At 33.5% G+C, this 15,749-nt stretch overlaps 3 protein-coding genes across 4 annotated transcripts; all 3 read right to left on the bottom strand.

Moving 5' to 3' along the window:
* Positions 1–394: 394 nt before the first annotated feature.
* LOC130957387 (uncharacterized) lies at positions 395–1,855 on the bottom strand. Its single transcript, XM_057884248.1, has one exon. It carries the CDS (start codon positions 1,853–1,855, stop codon positions 395–397), a length of 1,461 nt encoding a protein of 486 aa, XP_057740231.1.
* Positions 1,856–3,512: 1,657 nt separating this feature from the next.
* LOC130954846 (nodulin-related protein 1-like) lies at positions 3,513–5,240 on the bottom strand. 2 transcript variants are annotated; one of them, XM_057881621.1, is made up of 2 exons: positions 4,922–5,240; positions 3,513–3,849 (listed from the first exon to the last, which is right to left on the bottom strand). In XM_057881621.1, the coding sequence occupies exons 1-2, from the start codon at positions 5,136–5,138 to the stop codon at positions 3,746–3,748; spliced, it is 321 nt and encodes a 106-aa protein (XP_057737604.1). In that variant the 5' UTR covers positions 5,139–5,240; the 3' UTR covers positions 3,513–3,745. The 2 variants fall into 2 exon arrangements, with proteins under 2 accessions (XP_057737604.1, XP_057737605.1); XM_057881622.1 differs by having other exon boundaries at positions 3,647–3,857.
* A 111-nt stretch (positions 5,241–5,351) lies between these two features.
* LOC130954845 (protein SLOW GREEN 1, chloroplastic) lies at positions 5,352–6,888 on the bottom strand. The gene is made up of 4 exons (XM_057881620.1): positions 6,192–6,888; positions 5,971–6,117; positions 5,818–5,898; positions 5,352–5,733 (listed from the first exon to the last, which is right to left on the bottom strand). Exons 1-4 carry the CDS (start codon positions 6,759–6,761, stop codon positions 5,560–5,562), a joined length of 972 nt encoding a protein of 323 aa, XP_057737603.1. The 5' UTR covers positions 6,762–6,888; the 3' UTR covers positions 5,352–5,559.
* Positions 6,889–15,749: the final 8,861 nt, after the last annotated feature.

Raw genomic sequence — 15,749 nt, 5'->3', positions numbered from 1 at the left:
GGGTGGAGGCATTTCAGTAGGGGCTGGTTGAATCCTTTTCTGAACAACTGACCCTGGATGATTACATACCTGGTTGCTTCCCTTCTCAGCTTCTTGGCATCGTTTTCATCGTCGGGAAGTTTACCTTTTTCTAAGAAGTCAGCGATGGGGTCCAACCATGAGGGGTTTAGCTTTGAGAGGTGCAGGGTGACTGCCGGCTCCTTCATCATTCCTTGGATGAGAGATCGGTTACCCTCTCCCGGTTTTGTGCTAGCCAACTTCGATAAAAGGTCTGCCCGTGTATTCCTTTCCCTCGGAACGTGGTAGATCGTGACTTCCTCAAACTTCCGGCTTAAATCCTTGACTTTCTCCAAGTACTTTTGTAGTAGCGAGTCCCTGGCTTGGTAGCTCCCGTTCACTTGGGAGGTAACAACCTGTGAATCGCTACATATTTCCAACTTTGTCGCTCCGACCTCCGTTGAGCCTGTCCCACTGAGATCGGCAGGGATATTATTCCATCAGGTTTGATGAAGTGGTCGCCCAACCCAATGACCCCGTGCTGGTGAGTAGATAGGTCGGCGTCCCTTAGCCCCAGTGCGTCAAACACGTTGCGGAACATGATATTCGAATCTACCCCCGTGTCGACAAGGATTCTTTTGACGAGACCGGTTCCCACTCTGGCCGTGATGACCATGGGTGGGTTTTCAGGGGCCTCGTCGAACCATTGGTCTTCCGGGCCGAAAGAGATGAAAGGGGGCTTCTTGGAGCTTCGCACCAACGAGGAGGAGATCGCCAAGACCTTAGCATCTTTTCTGTGCGCCGATCGTGACCTTGGCGCGGCATTTTTGGCCGTCACTACGTTTATCACGGTGAGACCGTGATCTCTGTCCTCTGGCTCCTGTCGCCGCTTTGCTGACCGGGTTTTGCCTTCCTCGTCTTGGTCGCGATGACGCCTCCTCGGCTCCCTTATAAGATGGGAGAATTCTGTTAGCTTACCCTCCCTTATCGCTTGTTCCAGTGCATCTTTCAGGTCAAAGCAGTCGTGTGTTTGGTGACCATAGCCCTTGTGATAGTCACAATAGAGGTTCTTGTTTCCCCCCGTACGGTCCTTGAGTGGTCGAGGCTTCGGCAGGATTCCTTTCTCGACAATTTGCTGATAAACTTCCATGATGGGAAGAGTGAGCGGAGTGTAGTTGGTGAATTTTCCGACCCGGGGGAATGGCCTAGGTGCCTTGCTCGGCGCTCCTTCCCTGGCTTGTTCTTTTTGTCTTTCTCCATTATCTTGCTGCCTAGGTTGGTTGTAGCCGGAGTGCCGTTTATTGGCAGCCACGACTTGGCTGACCTCCTCGTCATTTATGTACTCCTTGGCTACTGTTTGGATTTCATGCATCGTCCAAACTGGTTTCGTGGTAAGGTGCTTTCGAAAGTTCTTGTTGAGGAGGCCGTTCGTCAGACAAAGACTGGCCACCGAATCGGTTAGGCCGTCAATTTCCAGGCATTCGTCGTTGAACCGGTCCAAGTATTTTCTGGTCGGCTCTCCTTGTCTCTGGGTTATCCCCAGAAGGTTGATCGAGTGCTTTGCCTTTGCTATTCGTGTTGTGAATTGGGGTAGGAAGGCACGACTGATGTCCGAAAACCCATGGATGGACCCCTGCAGGAGGCCGTTAAACCATCTGATCGCGGGTCCTGCCAGAGTGACCGGGAAGGCTCGGCATCTCACCTCGTCCCCTACTCCCTCCAGGTTCATCCTAGCTTCGAAGGTGGTGAGGTGTTCCAGAGGGTCTTGAGTTCCATCGTACCTCATGTCCGTCGGTTTGTCGAAGTGCTTCGGCAACCGGACTTTGAGGATGGATCGATGGAATGGGGTGGCGCCCATTATCACGGGTCGCCGTGTCCTCTCGGACCTCTCTCCCTCGTCTTTGCGACCTCGCCCCGCGTAGCGCGTTTCCTTGCCTCGGGAGTAGATGATTGTGTCGTTTCTTCTTCTCGGGATGGGTGACTCTTCGCGAGTGCTCTCCGCTTCCGTTCGGGATGCGGAGGCGCGTCGTAGACGACTTAGGTGGGAGTCTCTCTCTTGGTTTTCAGGAGATGGGGAGTAGCTTGGATCAGTGGTTCGTCGGTCGTGTTCCTGGTCGGCCAGCTACCGTTCCAGGTTCTGGACCCTGTGGCTAGCTCCTGCATTATTATGGCGCTGTCGCCACCAGTTCCCCCGAAGGGTCGCGTCCTTGTGTGTGGTTCAGTGCGTTGACGGGGGGACCTTCGCCGTCCTCTTAGCGAGGCGACGGAGGCTGCCCCCTCTGCTCCGGCTCCCCGGCCTTGGTCTCCGGGGCCCGGCACGATGTCCATTTAGGCGTCCCCACAGACGGCACCAATGTTCGGTTGTTCGGATACCGGACGGTTCGGGTGGAGTAGGGAGCGCTTCGGTCACGGTCGTGCTTGGGTCTGGTCTACCGGGTAGCCGAGCTCTCGTTGTGAAAGGAGGGGGTATCACCTGCAAAGACACTCCGACGCTCTAGTCAGTTAGTGTGCAGGTGAGAAAGTGAGTTAGATGGAGTGTGTGACGTACCTTGGGGAAGGGCAGGTCCTTCCCCATTTATACTGTGTCAGAGGTGGGCCCTGAGGGAATGGGCCCACTTTCCTCGAAGCTTCCTCACAGCTGTGTTGGGGGGCTGGTGAGGACGCGTGTCTAGTCATCATGGCGCATGCGGAGTACCCGACCGCTCGGGTCGGAGCCTCAAGGGGTCGGGTCGGCCGGTGTATATTTTGGGCCAGGCCGTAACACAACCCTATCATTCTGGAAGTCTTATGCTTTCATTAGAGGTATCTTTCCTAATAATCAGTGGTATTCACTCATCCAAATTTAAAATGATAGACAAACTTTGAACCATTTAACTCATAACAAATAAAATTTCGATATACTACATGATCTTGTATCATTTCGTGAGTGCTTTAAGAGTAAAATATTAACTCCAAAAATCGACCTCAATTCACACTCATATAGGTAGACTTTATGAAAAATATCCTATAATTAAATACTTCAACAATAATATACTTGCTATAAGTCTATTAAGAGTAAAGCTCATCCTATTTCTTTGTACCATTATAGTTCCAAGTACTTTTTATCTTAGGATGAAAGAAATAATTATGAGTACTTATAATTACTCTAATAGTACATGCGTATCGTAATAAGTTTTAAGAGAATGAATCAAAGAGCCTAGATAGAACTCAGAACACCGTCACTGACCATCAATCTGATACATATAGACAAAGCAATCATCAGAAATGGATGGCGGTAAGATAAAACAAATTATGATCATGTTTGTGCTTCTTAATGGCTAATTTTAGATTCTAAAATTTCCTTATAAGTCTTCATTAAATATTCAATACAATAAAAACAACGTTAAAAAGTAAAATGGACATACGCTATGAAGAAGCTATTTTATAACACAAAAGAAAGCATTTTTTTTTAGAGATATCTCCATTGCATACAATGCTTTTCCACTTAAGCAAAAAACTGGATTTAATAATAATCACGAGGCACGTGAGAGAAATAATGTTTACAAGGGCACATTCTCTAAGCATTGTACTCAACAATCTACATCTCAATGTATGCCCAAAAATCTGCAATTCTATTATTCTAAGCATCCAAATAGAATTAACAGAAGTACTTTACACCAAAAGTTGATACAGAGAACGAGAATTATTCACAACGATAAAGCAAAGATGACTACAAACTAGATACATACAAATTTCAGACCAAGCAGCTTCAATTCAAACAGGTCCAAAGTCCAAACCTTCTATCTAGGTAACTAATAATTACATGGGCCTTATTCATCAAGATCTGATTCTTCATCAGTTTCTTCAAATTCACTGTTTTCCTTCAGAAATTAGTCAAAAGATTTGAAATGAACGCCAGCTGATGTATTTTAACACAAAAAGGAGTGTCTCCTCAAAGGCACAAATTGCGTGTCACAGGGTCTAATTAAAATATAAATAAATGTTCTTGCACAGTTTAATGAAGAGCTCTGTTAGGAGCGTATAAATCGTTTCTAATGTGACTAGCACCAAAGATCACAGCCATAATAATGCAATTCAGGCAAAATCAGAAAAGGAGAGGCTACATTAAACCTAAACTCATAAGTCATTGTTTTTCATTTCTCTCTACATGGCTTGCCAATCTGAACTAACACAGGAAGGATCAATTACCAAAAGGAAATGCATTAATATACAAATAATAATAAGTAACAACAGCAGCAGCAACAATAATATAGTTGACGTTCATGCAAAGTATACAAACATTTTGCAAATTCTCATGTCTAAAAATAACAGACAATTTTTTAAAAGAAGCAGTGATCACATTATATGTTGTATTTGGAATTTTAGAAATTATAAGAATTTCTAAAATAATTAATTGTGCAAACAAATACTATCTTGCTCCCAGACAAACTAAAAAGATAAACTAGATTAGAAGAAATACTGCTACAATGGATTTTATACATACATCTCGCATTGACTTGCCATCTGGGTTCTGCTCTTGAAATTCATTACAAAAATCTTCTCTTAAGAATCACAAAGGACTTCAAGTAAGCGCAATAAATTTGAAAATTTAAAAGACCTTCCATCAGTGGAAATAAAACAGTTGCTTTATGTACACAATGCTCAAGTAAATTGCGATATATTGAACAAAGAACATTAAAACAAGTTAGAAGCAGGGGAAGGAAACTATGGCAGCAAAATCATGATTAAATGACTTGTGATAAACATGTCTTTTAATATGAATGATTGTCTTGACTCTTGAAAATAACGTACTGATGCATCTAATCGGACTTGTATGCGCACAAACTTTCCATCAAGGGATGGTCATATTATTCATTATTGGTTGAAAATGTTAATGAGAAAGAAAAACGATTTAAAAGGAGAACTTACTAGGGGTGGTACCTACCTGAAGCTAAAAAAGTGATAATCTGATAATCAAGCTTGCCATACTGGCCAGCAGCGTCAAGAAGGTCTCTGGCCGCATTGGCAGCTTTTGCCTTGTCCACCTTGTCTGCCTCCCCACTGATGTTTGCCTGAGCCGTCTCTGCCACCACCTTGGCGCTCGAGAACAGCTCGCTTGTCGAGTGCTGCTCCTCCTTCTTCTCTGGGATCTCGGAAGCCATTGCTGAGTAACTGTTCTTTTTTAATAAGATGCCAAATGATTCAGGTTTTGTGATACTGTTGATGGAGGAGTTGTTATCCGAATTCACAGCTGTGAGGAAGATTTTTACTCTGGAAGTTGTGGTTGCAAATAATGGGACAATTATTCACTTTTGATTTCTTTTCTAGTTCATTTTGATAACCCGAAAGTTTTATACTGTCGTCTAATTCATTCATTTGGATGTAAAAGAAATTATTTTAGTTAATATAATAATACATAATTAACTAAATAATACAAGAAAAAAGACACTGCCGTAATTGTAACTACTAATTAGCTAGCTAATCAATAACGAAACAGTAAAGAGAAAGGTTGTGACATGAAAACAAAACCGATGCTTGCTATACATTGTAGTTCATCACAAAAGCCAGTCAGAAAAGAAGTTTCTATTTCCGATATGAATATTCCTTCATAAACTGTTCTCTGGAAGTTGCTTTTGCTGATAAGGCAACATCATCAAGGAATCCCCTCTGTGGAAACTCTTCAGGCACAAGAGATTGATATGTTTCAAACTGCTGTGCAGCTTCCTCCTTTTTATCGAGCAGACTGTATATAATTCCCTACAGATAGATACAAAAGGGAATAATATTGCAAAAGATAACACAACAATGGCATAGCATAACACAGATAATAAATAAACTTACCTGGCAAAGATAAGGCCTGAAATCTCGAGGATTTTCATTAACCAAATCTTGAAACCTTTTTAAACCCTCCTCCAAATCACCCTAGAATGCTGAATTATTAGCAATGTACCATTACTAATTTTACTATAACAAGCTGAAAGATGAAGAATTCACCTGCACAACAAACATTTGTGCAATTAAGATTCGTATATTCCTCTCCTCTGTAACTCTCTCTTGACGCGAAGCTAGCTCCCTAGCCTTATCCAGCATTTCAAACACAGCACGCCCTTCATGGTTCTTGTGCATCACCATAGCCAAACCCTGTTGAAGAGATAGCAAATTAGCAACCATTGTTCCTTGTATGAAATACACGCAAGAGGATGAGAAAGATTTACGTGGAGAGCTCTGAGAAAAAGAGGCCTTTGGCGCAAGATTTCCTTGAAGAGTCTCTTTGAAGTAGTGAAGTGGCCCATGGTTTCGTAACAGAGGGCCAACAAAAGCCTCCATTCAACTTCGTTTGGCTCCACCTTAATCAAACTCTCTACCAACTTAACCGCCTCTTTGGCCTTCCCTCTCCTAATCTTGCCGTACAGAACCACCTTCAGAGCCTCAACGTTCTTCGGGTCATTCTCCAGAATCTTCTGGCACATCTCCTCCTCCGTCTCCGTCTTCTCCTCGGTGTGTACAGCAGCAGGCGGAGGTGTGAGTGCTGCCATGGCGGCTCTGTTGGAGAAGGAGCCGACGAAGATGAAGGAGCCGATGAGGAGAGAAGCTATGTTTTGTTTCACAAAACTTGATAAGACCCTTGGTGCGGAAGAAACAAGTGCTGGAAAATGTGTGGGGAGTTGAAATGAAATCCTAGGAAGGGAATTGGAGAAGGCATAGCGTGAAGATTTGGAACTGAGAAATTCTGACTGGGAATTCGAACAGATGGTGAAACCAGAGATTGAAGTAGAAGAAGCCATGGTTGTTGCTAAGGTTAGAACTTAGAAAATAAGAAAACACTCTTTGCCGGTAAAAAACACCTCTCCGCCACTCTCCATTACAATCATATCCAACAACTTGCCACAATTTTCTTTCTTTTTGTGTTTTTGGGGAATAACTTGCCAGTTGCCGCAACGCATCCAACAACTTGCCCTAGCAGAAACGGGCCTGCTTCTCTATCATATAGGCCCATTTGAAACAGTTAGCTTACTTTTACTTTTTTCATTGTTAGTAATAAAACTAGTGTATGTCGCGTGTTACACGGGATAATACATAAAATTATATAAAATTTTTTATTAAAATTTAAATAAAAATATATATAATAATTATTATTATAAATATTTTATAATTTAAAAATATTAAAAATAATTAATATTTATTTTAATCAATTTAAATTTATTGAATGGTCATCTCATTTGTTGGCTTAAGTAAGTATTTAGAGTTCGAATCTCACTTTGTGTGTATTACAATCCATTAGTTAGCGACAGGTCCTTAATAAATAGAACATCAATATGTGGTGGATTAATTCTCGACTTGCCAAGTTAAAAAATTTATAGAAAAAAAATTATATTTGTCTTTAAAATAGATTAATTTTTCATTAATAGAAATACTTATGAATTTTTGTCTTTGTTAAAATTTACCTGGGACAATTTTATTTATTGCTATAGTATTCATTCTTGAAATCAAAACAATATGATCAACATTGTTACTTGTTAAAACTTCACATTTTATGAAATAATTTTTAAATTTTCAAATTCATAAACTTATGTCATTACAAAAGTAATTAGATCGATTAATGTTTTTTGGTAATATGGTGTATCGAAACACCATCGTTGAGTATTAGTTAGTTTGAAAAGAAACCGATAACAACTTTTGTTATTCAATATATAATTTATTCTATTGAAAAATAAATTAATATTTTCTAAACTTGTAAATACATTTTCTTTTAATTTCTTACACTATTTTATTTGACCATATTTACCATTAAAAAATAGCAAATGACCATACTATCTTACAATATATATGATGTAAAAAGTAATTTCTTATCTTAAAATTAATTTTGGTTAGTGAGATAAAATTTAAAATATTTTTTTATTTTCTTACTCAAATTTAAATTTAAATTTAGAATTGATTAACAACTCATCATTTTTTAATTTCAATAAAAAATAAATTGGTTAGATACAAAATATTCATCATTTAATAATTTCAATCATTTAAATTTTAATTACCGAAAATTGGATTAAAAATTAATTATAAACTTAATAATCGATAATATATATATATATATTAGTACGTAAATAATAATATCCAATGTATTGATTATTTTTATTTTTTGACAGAATTAATGTATAATCTATTGAGGATTGATTTATTATCCAAAATTTTTTTTATAAACTTTGTAATATGTGAAAATAGTAATCTTATTTTTTATTATTATTTAATATAGTTAATTTATCGTAATAACTTATAGTTAATGAGTTAAAAGAAATAAATCGGAAAACATTCTCAGAAGCATGTTATGTCAGCTTCATCATTAAATATAAAAATTCGATTTTTATATAATAGAATAGGTAAATTTAAATGCATAATATTATTCATATTAAAATTATCTAATTATATTTATGCAACTTAAACTTTTAGAGAAGATTATTAATGACATCTTATTGGTCAAAAAACTTATTAATGACTCTAGAGTCTAGATAACTTGATGTGAATTTCTTTTTATTTTTTACATTAACTTTAGATAAAAAAAATTAGTTCTGACATATATTTGAAAACTTAAAATGCAATTAATAAACAAATTGTATCTATAATTGTTAATGAGATGTAATCTATATATAATGAGAAATAAATCATATAAATAAAAATTTTGCATAATAGATAGAGTTAAATTCAAGGATAACGATGTTTTTTAATTAATTTTTTAATTTATTCGATGATAATAATAATAATAATAATAATAATAATAATAATAATAATAATAATAATAATAATATATTTGTCTAGCTTAATTTAACTTTCTCGTAGACAATTCTTAATCTATTTTATATTCATCTACATTAAAAAAAAGAAAGAAATGAAGAATATACAATCTTTAACACGGTGTTCTTTTAGGTATTTAGAAATCTAGAACAAAAAAAGCCTTGAAAAATCAAATAGCCACCTAACTTTTCCTGCCCTCAATTCTTGTGACCTCACTCCCAAAAACCCAGAAGAATAGAATATTACTTGACTTGCTTTCGAATGTAGTAGAGAAGAACATGCAACTTCTATTTCGTCGCAGTTATTCCACCTACCCAGTCACTACCGTTGTCGTGTCTGCTCTGCCGCCGTGTGCGATGCTATGCGTCATCCAATTTAATGAATTTAATTAGAATAAATAATAAATTATTTATTTTATTTTAGACTTCATAAATGAGAAAACCAATTCACTGATACAATAAATTACAATTAACGTAGTCCAATTAATTAAGTAATATAAATTATAATAAATTATATTAATATTTAAATATCTAATCAAATCAATTAGTTGATATAATTAAGTCATTGTAATAAATTGTATTGAATGAGTTAAAATAATTAGATCGGGAAACACTCTATGGAGCATGCTACGTCAACTCTATCATTAAGTGCATAAATCTAATTTTTATATAATAGAATAGATAGATAAATAGAATAAATAAGTAAGTAAATATTTGCACTATTATACTTCTTGTTCTACATGATGACTTAAGATATTTGTTTTGTATGTTAAATAATATAAAAAATATTTTGTATCTTATATTCATTAAATATTGATATTAAGAGGAGAAAATTATGTAATAAATTTTATAAATAGTAATTATAAAAAATAAATAATTATTTATTATATATAATAATTCTTGGTATACATAGGATCATGTATATATTAGGATATCTATTTTAATTATGTGAGTAATCATTGTTATTTTTACTTTTTTATTATATTAGTAAATAATATTTAAAACTAAAAGAAAGAAAAATAACTAAAAAATTTTCTTAATTTGAATAAAAACTCTCTTATAAATATAGTAAAAATATAAGATATGATCTAGAAAAAAAGCTAAAAGCGACATAAAACTTTACTAAAAATAAAAATATTTTTTTGTTTATTTTTTTAGACACATATCTATTTTGTTCAAGGTATAAATTTTAATTGATATAAACTAATGATAGTTAAGTATACCAAAAAAAAAGTAATCAATAAAAAACTAAAACTTAAATAAGGCAAATATGTTCTGAAAAAAATTAGAATAAAATAAAAACTCCAATTATAACCATTAATCATAATCAGATATATTTATTTTAAGATTTATACTTCAAAAATTCAGAATATTAATATTTTATATTTTATATTTTTTTCAATTTTAGACTATTATAAATATTAGTTGTTCTGTAATAATAGCAATCCTTTTAAAAGAATAAACATAATTAAATAATTTTAAAAATATATAATGATTTTTAAAATAACAAAAAATATACAGTTATCTAAAATATATTATTTTTGTGTAGCAATTGAAATTTAATTGCCAATATAAAAGTTATATATAATATCCTATCATAAACAAATAAGTGTGTAATCAAAGAATTTAATATTTATATAATATAAAAAATAAATTAAAATTTGAGCTTAATCATAGTAAACGCTCAATTTTAAATTTTTATAATTCAAATTTTATCATTATTGATACTCAAATAATAGAAATAATATGTTAATAAATAAAAAATATTATTAAAAGTTAAATATACAGATAAAAAATTATAACTTGCAAAAATATCTCTAGAATTTATTATATAAATATTAAAAGTCATGTATTTATATAAATTAAATTATATTAAATTGTAAGATATTTAGATATTTAATTAAATTTAAAAATAAATAGTATGCCAATTCAAATAATTTAGATTGAAGATAAAAAAGATATATAATCAAATTATATCATATAACATAATATTTCTATAAGTTTCTTTTATAAGAGATTTAATATAAAAATATTTATCATCATCTGTTTAACGTAACAATTTAAATTTAGGTGAATTGTTCCAAAAAATACTTTTTTCAAATTATTTATTGTTGATATCGGGTCAATTTCATAACATTTAATAATGACATAAATGATTATATTTGAACTACAAAATTAGCCTAAAACAAAATATAGAAATGGATGAGAACAAAATATTAAGACAAAAAATGATTAGAAGCGTAAAAATAGAAAAAAAAATCAAATTTAAATAATGTCAAAAAGAATCTAATATATAAAGATGTGAATTGTAAAAATAGAGGGATGCATATATAAAGAAGAATAGCATGCATGCATAAAACGTTTTTTCACTATATCATAATTTGCTTCAGCTATACAATGAATTCAGCGGCAGTCGGCAGCTCCAAAAGTTTGCATCGGTGCATCTCGAACACATGACCTAATTTCTTAAGCCGCAAGTATGCCGAGCACATTGTCATCCAATTCCATTAGCAAGCAATGGTAATGCTTAAATTGAGACATTTTCGAGTTATAAACAAACAATCAACAAAACATTATTTATCCATACCTTCTCATTTATCCATAAAAGAAATTTTACATAAAGAAAAAAAAGAAGAAAAAGAAGAGTTGAAATAGCAAGAGCGATAAAAAAGATGATTCTTATCATTTTGTTTGGCCGTCTATATACAAAAGACCAGAAAATCATGATTATCTAACAAAATTAATTTGTATTTATTGCATTTAATTTGAATAAGCAAGAAATAATCATATTTTATTTTAATATTTAATTCACATGATTTGAATTAGACTCAATACATATAATTTAATTTGATTTAATTATTAGTTAAAAATATTTCAATTGCTTATTTTATTTATAGATTATTATTTTAATTATTAATAATTTAATTAAATCAATTAATTAATATACATAATTTATACTAAATTTGATTTAATAAATTAAAAAATACTATCAGAATATTAAAAAAATAAATTAAGAAATACTATTAAAATAAATTGATATAAATTATAATAATTATGTAATATTTAAATATCTAATCAAATCAATTAGTTGATATAATTAATCTTATAATAAATTATATTTAATGAGTTAAAAGAAATAAATCGAGAAACACTCTCAGAAACATGTCACGTCAACTCCATCATTAAGTGTAGAAATCCAATTTTTATATAATAGAATAGATGTTAATTCATATATAGTATATAAACAAATTTAATTAGAATAAATAACAATTTATTTATTTTATTTTAGACTTTATAAATGAAAAGACTAATTCACTAATATAACGAATTATAATTAATGTAGTATAATTAATTAAGTAATATAAATTATAATAAATTATATTAAGAAAAAAATATTTAAATATCTAATAAAATCAATTAATTGATATAATTAAGTCAGTACAATAAATTGTATTGAATGAGTTAAAGCAATTAAATCGAAAAACACTCTCCGAAATATGCCACGTCAGCTTCATCATTAAGTGCAGATATCCGATTTTTATATAATAGAATAAATAGATTCAAATCTCATACACTATCTTAAATTTCTCACCATTAGCGTTATATACTTATATTATTCATACTTGAACAAATTTCCTTCCCATGGATGGATGCTTTAGTTGTTAAATTGCTAGGGAGGAATGTAATCTTTTTTTTTTTTTTTGGTAAAAAGGAATGTAATCTCTTTGACGCTCAGAGATTATCTTTGAAAGGCTGTGGAAAGTCCATGAAGGATTTGAGATGGTAAGCATAGAAAGTGGTTATCACATGGTCAAATTTGATAAGGAAACTCACAGAGAGAATTATTAGTGGTGGCCCGTGGATGGTTTTTGATAGTTACTTGGCGGTAAAGGAATGGACAATAGAGTTTGATCCATGCGAGAATTCGTTTAGCCAAACTATAGTTTCGGTGAAAATTTCGAGCCTCAATCCGGCATACTTTCAAACAAGTACGCTCAAAGCTATCGTATCATCTATTGAGAAACCAATACGAGTGGATATGATTACAAAGAACATAGGGCATGAAAAATTAATCAGAATTTGTATGGAAGTGGATTTGAACTATCCTATAGTGCAATAAGTTTGGATTCATGACCATTGGCACAAGGTGGACATTGATAGCTTACACCTTCTATGTAAATCATGTAATTGCTTTGGACACTTCACCCGTGATTACAATGTTATCTAACTTAGAAGGAGACAACACATACACTCAGCTGATGTAAAGGATAACTCAAGCAGTCTTAGAAGTGATAAAGTTCCTATAGCAATAGTGATGCCGGAGAAGGAAAAAATTCTAGCAAACAACTTTCCAAAAAAGATCCTAAATCTCTTTATCAGGAATGGCAAGTGGTTAAACATAAATCAAAATCGAAAGTGGGATGAACAAAGAAAAAGAGAAAGTGGGATCCAACAATCATGTAAATTATCAACAAGTTGATCCAAATCCGAGACATCCTAAGTCTACACATATGCAATCAAAGCCTTTAAATGTAAAACCAACAACTCATAAAAATGTCACTACCAAAGGTGTAGGTAATAAACTGCAAATTCTAGATGGTGTGAAGACACAAGTGGAGAATATGATTTTCACATTAAAGGTGCCTAATAGGCAATCTGCTAGTGCTACGATGGACTTAGCAATTGAACCATTAGCACTACATGAAAAATGATGTGTACCGTTGAATTTTCGTTAGAAAAAGCAGAAAAGTATACGCACAATTGAGTGTCGATAACATGTTTTCACAACGTTTGATCAATGTTTTCTAGAAAAACATAGAGACAATTCCAAAGATGGTATATAATAGTAAACAATTGCAATCGTACCTAGTTCATATTTGCAATTAAGAGGGTAGAATTATGCAATGGATAGAAGCCATACACGTACCAGATTTATTTGAACAATCAAAGTCATGATTTGGACTGGGTTTGTTGATTCGGCTTATCGCATGGAGTATGAAATTGAGTTCGAGGCTCTTTCAAATGAGAAACTTTAGGGAAAATGGTATGGACAACATGTAAAGTTGAACTTAGCAATGAGGTTATTGATGAAGGGGAGGCCAGTGTTCACAAGGATTTGCAATGAGATGGACAAGATTGAGCTTGTACCCGAACACTGATGTGGTTTGTAGACAAGTCAGTCACATAAGGCGTTAGTGTACTGTAGGAACTGCGCCTAATCATCCAACCGAAAGCCATACTTGCCTTTTTTTTTATTTGTTAATTTTTCATGTACTTGTTAGTTAATTTTCTTTTCTTTGTTTCATTGTACTCGTTCTTAGTTAATTAAGTTCGTACGTTTTCTTACAAGTTCATTTATGGTGCAACTACAAACAAATGTAAAACGTATGAGAATGAGGTGGGATTTGTGGCTGTGATGGTTGTGGCTATTGTAATGACATTGTCGTTGTGGTGGCTGTGGGTGGAGGTCTAACTCAGGTTGCGGTGAGGAAAAGAAGAATAAGTATACATCAATCAATAAAGACTCAGGAATTAACAAAATGACCCAAAAGCCCCCAATGATCACACTAGGTAGTGATAAGAATAAATCAACTGAAAAATCTAAAAAAATAAAAAATTGTATATTTGTTGTTTTCAAATCAATTCGATTCAATTTTCAGTTTTGAAATTAAAAATCTATACCAAATCAAATCAAAGTATCAAACTACAATTAGAAAGAAAAACCTAAAATATCCTATACCCTAACACATTTCTGATAGTCCTGACTATACTCACTCACTAAGACACCATCACTCACATTCTAATACTCTCACTTTCTTAACCAAGCCCTATTATCGCTACTTGCTTACTCTCTAACCTCTCTACTGTCTTTCTGGTATTACATTCCTTCCACATTCTTCCATCCTTTCTGTCGATCACCCCTTGCCTCCTCTTATCTGCTTTCCTTTCCTCTCCCTCACCCAGCTAGTTGTCAATATGACCAATGACCATCATCAGAAGCACCACAAAACACAACACAATATCATTTGATCCATCATTTTCTCAATTTGCAATGTTGTCATCTTCTCCTTCATAATTGTCGTCATCTTCTAACTTCATCACATCCACTATTGACTTCTGACTTCACTATCGTTGTTGTCTTTGTAATTCCTGACAATAAAGCACAGTCGTTGCTCTCATAGTTTGCAGTTTTAATGAACTTTCCAACTTTGACCAATGTATTTTTCACTATCCCAAGTGAGAATTTCATTGACTGGTCGGCTAGTTGCAATAAGATCCTTGTGGGATTCACTTCTTCAGTATGTAACCTCTTCATGTAACACCCTATCACATTAAGCTTCATCCTATAGCCGTGAAGCAAAGGAGATAAAGTATCACGACAGTTCTAAAGCTCATACAGTAATATATATATATATATATATATATATATATATATATATATATATATATATATATATATATATATATATATATATATATATATATATATATACACACAGAGAGAGAGAGAGGGGAAGGGGAGGGAGAAAGAAATAATAATACTAGAAGTCGATGAAGGAATAAAAACTCAAAGTCGCATAAAGTGAAATTACAAGGCGTGAAGCGTTTACACACGATAACTAAACGCGTTGGCACGAAAAGGACAAAGCAGAATATATATACATAAACCTTGCAAATAACTCTAGGATATACAAGGTAATAGATAATAAAAACGAGTTATATATACAATATACAAAAGGGAACTAGCCACAACCCACAGAGATTAATACAGACACAACAGAGTTTTGAAGTTTAAAACAACAACGTCCTATCTCTCAAAATTTTTAGAAATAAAGTCTCTAAGGCAACAAAGTTATATATAAAAAAGATGAGAGAATAACTACAATAAAAGTAAAGCAGAATCAAAATAAAGAAAAGGCATCGTCCTCTCTGTCACCAATCTACAACTCATCGAGGTGGGTTGCGACCTGCATCTGAAAAATAACA

This window comes from Arachis stenosperma, chromosome 10, assembly GCF_014773155.1.
Source record: "Arachis stenosperma cultivar V10309 chromosome 10, arast.V10309.gnm1.PFL2, whole genome shotgun sequence".
In the NCBI taxonomy this organism is placed as follows: Eukaryota; Viridiplantae; Streptophyta; class Magnoliopsida; order Fabales; family Fabaceae; genus Arachis; species Arachis stenosperma.
The sequence above is the reverse complement of the archived record's forward strand: the minus strand, read 5'-3'. Positions and strand labels throughout refer to the sequence as shown.

Excerpts from the sequence above, each read along its gene's own strand:
- LOC130957387 (XM_057884248.1), bottom strand. The coding sequence starts at position 1,855 with ATGGGCGCCACCCCATTCCATCGATCCATCCTCAAAGTCCGGTTGCCG.
- LOC130954845 (XM_057881620.1), bottom strand. The coding sequence starts at position 6,761 with ATGGCTTCTTCTACTTCAATCTCTGGTTTCACCATCTGTTCGAATTCC. Across the intron at positions 6,118-6,191 it reads TTTTTCTCAGAGCTCTCCAC|GGTTTGGCTATGGTGATGCA; the intron begins GTAAATCTTTCT and ends TCTCTTCAACAG. Across the intron at positions 5,899-5,970 it reads CACAAATGTTTGTTGTGCAG|GGTGATTTGGAGGAGGGTTT; the intron begins GTGAATTCTTCA and ends TCAGCATTCTAG.
- LOC130954846 (XM_057881621.1), bottom strand. The coding sequence starts at position 5,138 with ATGGCTTCCGAGATCCCAGAGAAGAAGGAGGAGCAGCACTCGACAAGC. Across the intron at positions 3,850-4,921 it reads TATCACTTTTTTAGCTTCAG|TGAATTTGAAGAAACTGATG; the intron begins GTAGGTACCACC and ends GAAGGAAAACAG.